This window comes from Benincasa hispida, chromosome 1 (assembly GCF_009727055.1).
Source record: "Benincasa hispida cultivar B227 chromosome 1, ASM972705v1, whole genome shotgun sequence".
NCBI lineage: Eukaryota > Viridiplantae > Streptophyta > Magnoliopsida > Cucurbitales > Cucurbitaceae > Benincasa > Benincasa hispida.
This window is the reverse complement of record NC_052349.1, coordinates 25,610,941-25,622,186: the sequence shown is the minus strand read 5'-3', so window position 1 is coordinate 25,622,186 and position 11,246 is coordinate 25,610,941. Positions and strand designations below refer to the sequence as shown.

Here is an 11,246-nt window from a genome sequence, read left to right as displayed (position 1 = left end):
ATAATATTTATTTATGTATTTCTCTGTCCTCCATGCATATTTATCTCCTCCATACATATTCTCTCTCCCCCATGCTTACTCTTTCTCTCATGCATATGTTCTCTCTCCCCCATGATTCACACTCATTTCTTCCTCTTCCCTATTTTTTCTCCTTCCCTTTCCTTCTCTTTTCTCCTTGCAGCAATGTGAGTTGTAGGTGGTGACACGAATGACTCGGGACAAATTGATGGTGCAAACGGCGTAATGCGAATCAATGGTAACAGGTTGAGTAGATTCAGTTGACGACATGGTGGGACAGACAAATTTGGTCAATGACGAAGGGGAGAGAGATCCATGGCTAAAGAAGAGAGATGAAGATGGAGGGTTATGTATTATAAATCCTCATATGATGGACTTTATTTTTTTCTATTTTTTATATATATTGTATAGCTTTTGTAGAAATTTAATATATATTGTAGTATATGTATTCATTTATTTGATAACAATGAGTATTTTTTTAGACTTATTATATTATGATATATACTGTGGTGTAAATAAAATTTATGAAGATTTATATACTGTAGTATATTTCATATAATCACAACTATTTAGTCAGTCTCTAATTTATAAACGGTAGTATATTTCATATATTGGTTAAAATATTTTTAAATACCTAACAAAATGTTCTGACGTATATTTAAACTAATCATGAATCCGTCCAAATATTCTAAAGTATATTTAAAATAATCATTAATCCATAAAAAAAAACTTAATAAATTGATATGTACAAATAAACAACGAAATATATTACATGTACAAAATGAACAAATAATGAAATATTTCACATAACAACAAAAATCAATATGAAAAACTAAATGGAAAATAAAATCATATTAAATGTCATTTTCTCTCTCCAAATAAAAATGGAAAAAATATATCAAATGCATTTTATCTCTAGAATTGAAAAAGGAAAAAAAATCATAATAAATGAATTTTCTCTCTCCATAATAAATGCAATATATGGTGATTTATGTCAAGCATTGAATTTATATAATGTGATATATTTCATATATTGATTATAATATTTTTAAATTTCTAACCAAATGTTATGAGATATATTTTAAATAAGCATGGATTCATAGAAAAATAAAACGTGAAATCAATAAAAATAAAAAAAATTCATTAAATGTATTTTCATAAATAAAATGTTGTTTCTCTCCTCGTTAAAAAAGTTTTGAAAATAGAGAAATATATATAAAAATTAAAAATAAAAAAAATAAAAAGGATAAATTTGTTAAAAAATAATATTAAAATCCTTTCTTGAAAAAGTTCAAATTTAAAGATGTTTTTGAAATATTAGACCTGAAGATGGTTATTTTTATGTATTTTTTTTTTTTTAAAATAATGATATTTTAATCTTGAATTTATTTTGGATATTCAGAAGAAAACAACTATTAAAATAATTAATAAAAATACACCTAAAGGGTCTGTCACTTTCGTTCATTCTCCAACCCTCTCTGGTTCTCCAATCCTCCATCTTTGTAGCAGCCTCGAAGCCGCACATCGTCACCCACTCGCAAGTAGATCTTTTCTTCTCTTCCTCACTCCCTGCGGCAGGGCAGCCACACCCATCCCAACTCTTCTCCGTCTTTGATTTCTTTCTTCATCCATGCCAAATCTACAATATTTATTCATTTGCTTTTGAGTTTTCACATATTCATTCTTCTTCTTTTCTGGCAGAAAAATTAGTTGGGTGATTGCAGAGATGTAAGTATGTTTATGTTTCAAAAGCTTTGGCTTCCATTTGCAAAATATGTATTATCGCCTTTGCAAAATTTTTAAACCAACTGTTTCAGTTTGAGATGAAAATGGGAAGTCATGGATATTACTTAACTAGAATTCCTATCACTAGACGATTCAGAACATACCATTTTTCATTTATTCCCACCTCGATCCCATTTTGCTCTGATTCTACTTCTACCCAGAACCAGAACAAACCCAATCAAATTGAACAGGTTCTTAGTCATCAGGAAGTAACATTGAGCACCACCAAGAAACAACATTCTAACCCTTCAGAACCTTTGTGTCATGAATTAGTCCAAAAGTTTCGGATTTTACTTCAACAGGAGCGCACGGGTGCTGCCAAGAGGCTCATTAAGTCAGTAATTCTCTCCAAATCTCCTTTCTCATCACCTTGTGATCTTATTGAAGTTTTTTCTGTCCATTCTCCATCCTTGAAGCATGTCTTTTCAAATATGTTGTTTACGGCACTTTTGGATCTCAATATGACTGATGATGCCATAAGATTATACACCTCAATGAAGAAAAATGGTGTTGTTCCTGCTGTGGCTACCCTCAATATTTTATTTAAACTATTAATGTCTTCAAAAGAGTTTAAAAAAACGCTTGACTTCTTTTCTGAACTTGTTGAATCTGGTTTTCAACCAGATAGTTTCATGTATGGTAAGGCGGTTGAGGCGGCAATAAAACTAGGGGAGATGAATAAGGCATGTGATTTGGTCTGTTGCATGAAGAAGATAGGGATTAACCCTACTGTGTTTGTTTACAATGTGATAATTTCTGGCTTTTGCAAAGAGAAGAAGATAATTGATGCACAGAAGATATTTGATGAAATGATCAACAACGTGTCCCCAAATTTGGTTACTTATAATACAATTATCAATGGATACTGTAAGGCGGGAAAACTGGATAAAGCTTTTAGTTTGAAGGAGAGGATGAAGCATGAAAATTTGGGGCCTAATCTTGTGACATATAATTCTTTGCTTAGTGGGCTCTGTCAGGCAAAGCAGATGGAGGAAGCCAAAAAGCTATTGCATGAGATGGAAACTTATGGGTTTGCACCAGATGGATTTACCTATAGCATACTTTTTGATGGGTATTTGAGGTCTGGTGGTGGTGAAGCCTCAATTGTTCAATATGAAGAAGCAATGAAAAAAGGGGTGAAAATGAATAAATATACTACTTGTATTTTGTTGAATGGGTTATGTAAAGATGGGAAGGTGGAAAAAGCAGAAGAGATTCTGACGAAACTAATGATGAATGGATTGGTTCCAGATGAAATGATTTTTAATGTACTAGTGGATGGGTACTGCCGAAAAGGAAATATTGATGGTGCTATATCAACTATCCAAAGGATGGAAAATCAAGGCTTAACACCCAGTTGCATCACTTTTAATTCGTTGATCAATAAATTTTGTGAAATAAAAGAGTTGGACAAGGCAGAGGAATGGTTGAGGAAGATGATAGGGAAGGAAATTTGCCCTAGCATTGAAACCTTTAACATCCTTCTTGATGGTTATGGACGGGTGTGTCTTTTTGATAGATGTTTCCAAGTTCTCGAAGAAATGGAAAGTAAAGGGATAAAGCCAAATGTAGTAAGCTATGGAACTCTCATTAATTGTCTCTGCAAGGTTGGTAGATTTGTTGAAGCTGAAGTAGTTTTTGCTGATATGGATGGTAAAGGAGTTTTTCCAAACGCTCAAATTTATAATATGCTGATTGATTATAATTGCACATCAGGGAAGATGCAAGGTGCTTTCAAGATTTTTGATGAAATGATTGATAGGGACATCACTCCAACACTTGCAACATACAATTCACTCATCAATGGACTGTGCAAGTTAGGGAGGATGATTGAAGCAGAAAAGCTAGTCAACCAAATTACAAACAGTGGTTTTACACCTGATTTGATCACATACAACTCCCTTATTACTGGTTATTGTAGTTCTGGGAACCCCCAAAAAGGTCTCGAGTTATATGAAACTATGAAAAAGCAAGGCATCAATCCTACATTAATAACATATCATCTTTTAATATCTGGATGTAGCAAGGCTGGTTTAGATACTGTAGAGAAACTGTTCAGTGAAATGTTGCACATGGATCTTGCTCCAGATAGAGGTATCTATAATGCACTGATTTTTTGCTATATAGAAAACAGAGATGTTCAAAAGGCATTTGTTTTGTACAAAAAGATGATAGATGAAGGAGTCCAACGAGACAAGATGACTTATAACAGCTTGATTTTAGGATGCTTGAGAGATGGTAAGGTTACAGAAGTACGGAAACTTGTTGAGGATATGAAGGCTAGGGGGTTGACCCCTAAGGCTGACACTTACAATATCGTAGTTAAGGGACTTTGTGAACTTGGTGATTATAGCGAGGCACATGCATGGTATAAAGAGATGTTCAAAAACAAGTTTTTGTTAAATTCCTCCGTTTGCAATCAACTCATTGATGGTCTTAAGAGAGAGGGGAGGTTTCAAGAAGCCCAACTTATTTTGTCTGAGATGTATGTCAAAGGACTGAATGTCTTGAATTTGAGTAACGAGCCTTCTGCATCTATGACTATGTAGGTGAAACACGTGATATGAAGAAACCTATGAACACATATGCTATCACTGTGCTGAAAAATGTTTCTACAGTGGGATTACCTTTCCATGGTTCATGGCCACAACTATTTTGTCATGATCATTTCTTCCTCATGTTTTAAATGTGACGATGCAGCTGTCGGGTCACTTGGTAAGCAGGATCCTCTTCTTAGCTTTGATTTTGTACTGACTCATTAACCTTATCGTTTATTTTTTCTGTGATTCAGACAAATGAGCTGTATAGACTTCTTGCTGTGACGGTGATGTGTTGCTTGCTGTAGCCTGTATGCTTGGGTAAGGCCTAGCCTGTATGCTTGGGTAAGGCCATATGTCTAATTTTATATGCTTTGGTTACTGATGGATTCATATTAATTCTACATTAAAAGGACGTTCCTTGCTGTTCGATGAGTCATTTCCCAATTCTCATTTACCTTTTTCTTTAAAATCAATTCTTAGATTGATTAATGATGCCTTTAAGCCAACATCATCATTCTTAAAACACTGGTTATTTCTCAAATTCCTTTCTAATCTCCAATTGGAGATCTATGTTGTAAACTTGTAATCATCTATAGGTGATGGGGTTTTCCCTTTATTTCGTTTATCAATGAAATGTTTTTTTTCCAAAAAAAAAAATGTTGTGGCTGCAACAGAGTACATAACATTTACTCGAGGAGCATCTTTCAAGCACTCAGTGATGTCTTGACTGTAAATATTGAAGTCTTGAAGTCAAGTTGATTACTTATGAATTATGAGCATGGTGAGAGCTTGGATTTAGATAATAGATAAAGAAATGGCAACTTATGTGATTGTCAATATATATGATTGAGAGGCCTCGAGACATGAAAATATGAAGTTAAATCTAAAATATATGAGCTTGGAAAGTGTCATGAAATGAAATTGAATAAAGGCTGTTTTGCTTTGAAATGTTGGACCTACTTCTACTATTGTTCAATTGCTCCTTAATTATTTAAAACCTATTTGGATCGACTTTCAAAAGTGTTTCCACTTACAATAAAAGTGATTTTAAGCACTTAGAAAATCAATCCAAACATGCTCTTAAATCATTTTACGCGAGTCATATTCCCTCTTACATTAGGCTTCTAAATTGATGTAAGGCTTTGTAAAGTTTGGTGATCTCTTCCTTTTCAGGTGGAACTAATCTGCAACTAATTTGCAACTTTTTTCCTTTCAAGTATTCGATTGTTCATTCGTGTACATTTTTTGTGGAGCCATTCGGATATTTTGATAGCATCTATCATGGTGGTTGTGTTCGTCAAGACAGCAGTTGGCAACATTGAACCACACGCCATTTAAATATTGTACGGAGACTTCTTTTCTACTAAGGTTATAATTATTGATTTTCTTGAAGAATTTATTTTCTTAATATTTTAATCTGATTATTTTTCTTGACCCTTAGGTTGGGGTCGTGCTTGCCAGAATTGGAGAATTGGATTTGTTCTCCAAAGCTGTGCTCCAAATCTTCAGCTCACCAAGTTTATCTCTTGCACTCTCTTCATTTCAGATTTTCTTGAAAAATTTAGATCGACGATTTTCTCTCCTTCACATAGGAAAAGGAAGACGATAGGTTGTTCACATAGCACATATTTAGTTTTTTTCTTAGTGTGGAATCATAAATAACAATAAATACTGGATATATCAATGAGCAAGGTGTTGGATTAATGTTATTGCAACAGTATACATGCCAACATAAACATAATTGAATTGACATAACCCAAACTTAAAAAGAGAAAAAAATACAGTATTTATAAATTTCAACGTTTTGCTCTACTGGCCACTCAAACATAAATGTTCCAATGATAAAAAAAAGTTGCCTCCACAATCCTTAGGTTCGCCTTTAGATTTTAAGGAACCTAATGGTGTTTAGGCCCCCAATTTAAGTGGTTGGAGTAAGCTATTATAACCTATCCCATCTCACTCTTTCCCTTTTTGTTATGGTATCTACTATTTCTTATTTATATGAAAATAGTTTGCACCCCAAACACAGATTAATATAACATAGACTAAAATATTTTGCATTCCAGACACAAACTACTATAACTTATAGATTATTATAACCTACAAATTATAATAACTACTGATTATAATAATTAACCTGGCGCATCAAACACCACCCCTATAATGTTTCCTTTTAGTAGTCCTCTACGTCGAAATGTTAACAATGTAGCTTACCTTCTTACATCAAGGACAGTGCGGGCATAAAGCCCACTCTTTCCAAAGGAAGCTTACAGAAGGAAAACTCATAGGGAGGAGTGAGAGTAATTAGTGAACAATGTCTTTTCCGGCCAAAGGTACCACAAAGTTGGAGCTTTTCAGGTGAGATCCTATAGAGTCCAAAACAAGAAGGAAAAAAGAAAGGCATTGAGGAGCTGGGAAAAGTAGAACTTCCATCCAAAGGAACTGAAAAGAAGAAACCAAATGGAGTGTGCAAATTTGCAATGGAGGAAAAAGAAATATGTGGTTTCCACCCTATTTTCTCACGTTATACACCAACTTGGTCGATTGTTGTGAAGGTTTCTAGCTTGTGAGCTTTGTCTTTAGATATAGATACTAGTGTGGATGAACCACCATGAGTTGGCCTACCATAAAAGAACATCACCTCATTAAAGAATTAAGAGGTCATGGGTTCAATCCATAGTGATCACCTACCTTGGATATATATTATAAGTTTCCTTTGACACCCAAGTGTTGTAGGGTCAAACGGGGTTGTTCCAAGATATTAGTCAGGGTACACATAAACTAGCTTGTGCCTCTTTTAAGGCACCTTGAAGGTTTATTTGCCAAAATATTAGTCTGGTGGCTTTTTATATTTGTCGTAGGCTTGGTGATGGTTCTTCTACTTCTTTCTGGCATGACTGGCTTAGCTGTGGTATCCTATCAGCTATGTTTCTGCGACTTTATCGCCTTGCTCAATAGTCAGAGGCTTTTGTGGCTATCTTGTGGAACTCATCCTCTCATGCTTGAGATCTTAATCTTCGCCGTAATCTTACTGAGTTGGAAATTGCGGAATGGACTACTTTGTCGTATTTGTCGTTTTTCAAGTTACGCTCTTCCCCTGATTCCTAGATTTGGCATCTGCATCCTTCTCAGGTATTTTCTGTTAAATCCCTTATGGTTGACTTGATGGATATTGGGACTTTGGCTTCCTCGGATCTTTACTAGATGATTTAGAAAGATAGCTATGCTAAGCGAATTAAATTTTTTTTTGGGAACTTTGCTTGGGTGCCATCAATACTTCTGACCATTTGTAGCTAAGGGTGGTCATTCAAACCACAAAAACCGAACTGAACCGAACTGAAAACTCAGTGGAATCGAAAAATGTGGTTCGATCCGATTTGAAAATTTTTTGAAACCGAATTAATTTGGTTCGGTTTAGTTTCACTTTCGAAAACCGAATTTGAAACCGAACCGAACCATTTTTAACTAATATATATATATATATATATTTATTTATATTTAAAAAAAGAGTAAAACCGAATTTAAAATCGAACTACTTTTAATTTAAAGAATAATATCGAACCAAACTGTTTTTTTTAATTAAAAAAATATAACATGGATTTTTTAAAAATGCCAAAACCGATTTTGAAATCGAACCGAACCGCATATATGTGGTTTGGTTCGGTTTGATTTGAACCAATAAATCGATTCGGTTCTGTTTCACATTTTAAAAGAATTGGTTCGGTTCGTTTTGACCATCAAACCGAATTGAACCGTTTTCACCCCTATTTGTAGCATCGTCTTCCAAGTATGTGTACCTGTGAAACCTAGAATTCCATATTCCTTTTTTATACAGGAAATAAAAGGGATTAACTAAGTATGAGTTAGATCCCAAGTTAAAGAGTAGGAAAAATCTAAGTGTTTAAATAGAATTTACTAAGTAGCTTTGGAAATAAGCTTTAACTGGTGAAAATTTGGTTAAGTATGAATCAAAACAGGACTATGCGTTGGAGGCTAGGGAAAAAAAATATATTAGACAAATGTGTTGGCCATAAATGTTTGAGAGGTTATTTGGGGCAAAAGAGGTTGACGTATGGCCGAGAGGAAAGGCTATACGGGGATAAGCATGCGGTAGCCTATGTTTGAGAGGTTAGCAGAGCTTGTGGTACCCTCAAGTTGTGCGGACATAGGCTCAAGGCACGGGAGATACACACGCATTGATCGTGTATGCGGCGATGGTATGCGCACGCATTGATCGTGTATGCGGCGATTGATCATGTATGCGGCGATGCTAGACGATGGATACGGCGATGCTACGCGAGGGTATGTGGTGATGCTACGCGAGGGTATGCGGCGATGTTACGCAATGGATGCGGCGATGTTACACAATGGATGCGGCGATGCTATGCGATGGATGCGGCGACCTTGCTAAAGGGTGAGCTAGGCGATGAAAGAAGCTATGATGGACGCATGGTGAATTGTGCTTGCGTTGCTAAGGCTTGCGGTAATAAGGGTTATGAGGTTGGTTGCGTTGGTCATAAGGGATGCGTTAGCAAGAACCTAGGCGATGGTGAGCTATGCTATGGGGTGTTAAGTTGAGAACCAAGTTTGACCCAAAGGTTGTTATGCGTTGGTGATGTGCTATGTGCCGAGGACATCCAAGGCATGTGGACGCATAGGACAAGGCTTGAGCAAATAGTATGCGGTAGAAGAGGGTGGTCATAATCCTAGTTGAGCGCATAAGGCAAAGGTAAGCCATGCGGTAGAGGGCATGCGGTCAGGGATGAGCTTTGCGAGCATCTAGCATATATGACCAAGTTACGTTAATGGAATGCACAAGGTAAGGTTGCGTTAATTGAAAATGGCACAACCAAGGAAAGTATGTCCCGTACAGGGAAAGGTGCTAGACGGCAATGACTTAAAGGGCGTTATGTGGAGATTTAAAGGACACCACATGGATGCAAAGATAGGATGGATGCATGCGCTAATTGGTGGTGTCCAGACATAAGAATGTTGCGGCAATTGGATGGGCGAATTTGTGGTTAGATGACCGCATATGAAGTTGGATGAACGCATATGAGGGAGGATGGACGCATTCAAGGTCGTCATCCAGACATGTGGCTTGTTAGGAAGAAGTCTTAGGCCTTAAGTAAATGAGGTGGGTGCACAAGAGACATACAATTGTAAAGGCTATGTGTTGGCTAAAGAAAGGAGAAGACACCTAGGTTTGCGATGATGTAAGATTGCGTTGATAGTGTGAGGAAAAGACACATCAAAGAGGAGGTGGAAGGTGCTGGGCGTTGGCAGAAGATGAGGAAAACACCTGGATAGGATCAATGGAAGAGGTGTCGGGCAAAGGAGAAGGGTTAGACGCTTATAAAAGGGGCAGGGCGCCTCACTTCAACCCGCAGATCATTAAAGATACGAGATATTCATAGAGGGAAGGAAGGCATTGAATGGGCGGAGGAACAAGCAGAGGTGCCGAAGAAAGCCAGGTGTATGGACAAACGCATAGGCTAACTTCAAGCAGGAAGTTTTTCCAAACTACTTGTGCAAATCAGGTGATTTTTAGACTAAAAGTTTCTAAATTAAATGTAGTTTCATTGTGAGGGCTGCCTTAATGAAATTCTAATTCTAAGGCTGTCAAATTCAAGGAAAACCGAGAGGTGCTCACAATTGAGGAAACAGTCGGGCCAGGGGGAGTAAACTTGAGACTCGGAACTTTCACCAAGGAATTTCAAGGTGAAACTTTAAGGTAACATAGTTAAGACATTTTCACACATTTTTGAAGAAGGAATTGTCTTAAGATAAGGCCCAAAAGAGTGAGTAATCTAAGCCTGAAGTTAAATCTGAAATAGGGTCCAGCGAAAGAATAAGGGAAACCGGGTGAACTGGGAAGAAAGATCTCAGCAAGTCACTGTGAGTGGTTTCTTCTTTTTCTTTTTTAAGCATATTTTGAATTGATATGCTGGAGTTTATATTATGAAATGAGTATGACGTTGGAATGGTTAGGGGGTCTGTGGACCTAGAGCCTGAGCCTAAAAGAAATCCTAACAGGATGGTCAGGGGACCAAGGAGTCTAGTTCCTGAGTCTGTGGGCTGGAAAAATCTTGAATGGGATGGTTAGAGGGCCGACGGGCCTAGCTTCTAAGCTTACATGAAAGGGAGAATTATGTGCACATAGGTTGATATTTTTAGATATGAATGTTAACTATCTACCGTGTGTGTAGATAGGTTTGTGACAAACTTCATGGTTTGGTGGAGGTTTGCATTGGAACCTCGTGATAATACTTGTGATCTGTATAAGACTTGTATTTGTAATATCACTCACTGAGCTTTGTAAAGCTCATGGTTTGTTTTATGTGTTTCTCTCGCAGGTAGCAGATGAGTCCAGGTTGCGAAGTTGGTCAAGGTCTGCCACAAGTTTAGAAATAGTACTAGATGAGATTAGTAATCGGGGTAGTGTCAATTATGTAAATGCAATTTGAATTTGTAAATTAGCTTTCTAAATAAAGCATGTAAGAATATTTTTCCGCTGCTGTAATAAATAAGGTTCTAAAGGAAAACTTGCAAGTTAATAAAAAGTAGCATGAGTAAATATCATTCCTCTCCTCGGGCTCAGGAGTGCGGGCTCGGGGCGGGGTGTGATAGTACCTCCCATCTTGGTGCTACATGTGTCATCAACGGACTGAATCTTCAACTCATCTGTTTTTTCATTGTTCGTTTGCTGCAATTTTTTTTGGATATTATTCTATCTTCTTTTGGGTGGTACTTTGTTTGCCCTAATTCAATCTTTGATGCTCTAGATTCTATTTTGGTGGGTCATCCATTTGGTGGTATCAAGAAGACGATTTGGTTGGCTATTGTGCGTGCTTTTTTTTTTTTTTTTTTCTTTTTAATGACTTTTCTTCCCCTTTTCATCGT

At 36.5% G+C, this 11,246-nt stretch overlaps 1 protein-coding gene across 4 annotated transcripts; it reads left to right on the top strand.

The window, feature by feature from the left end:
* Window positions 1–1,455: 1,455 nt before the first annotated feature.
* LOC120072155 (pentatricopeptide repeat-containing protein At5g12100, mitochondrial) lies at window positions 1,456–10,888 on the top strand. 4 transcript variants are annotated; one of them, XM_039024572.1, is made up of 5 exons: window positions 1,456–4,518; window positions 4,595–4,685; window positions 5,517–5,686; window positions 5,785–5,860; window positions 10,700–10,888. In XM_039024572.1, the coding sequence occupies exon 1, from the start codon at window positions 1,842–1,844 to the stop codon at window positions 4,350–4,352; it is 2,511 nt and encodes an 836-aa protein (XP_038880500.1). In that variant the 5' UTR covers window positions 1,456–1,841; the 3' UTR covers window positions 4,353–4,518; window positions 4,595–4,685; window positions 5,517–5,686; window positions 5,785–5,860; window positions 10,700–10,888. The 4 variants fall into 4 exon arrangements, with proteins under 4 accessions (XP_038880500.1, XP_038880503.1, XP_038880509.1 ...); XM_039024575.1 differs by lacking the exon at window positions 5,785–5,860 and having other exon boundaries at window positions 5,517–5,711; XM_039024581.1 differs by lacking the exon at window positions 10,700–10,888 and having other exon boundaries at window positions 4,595–4,661; window positions 5,785–6,058.
* The last annotated feature ends 358 nt before the right edge of the window (window positions 10,889–11,246 follow it).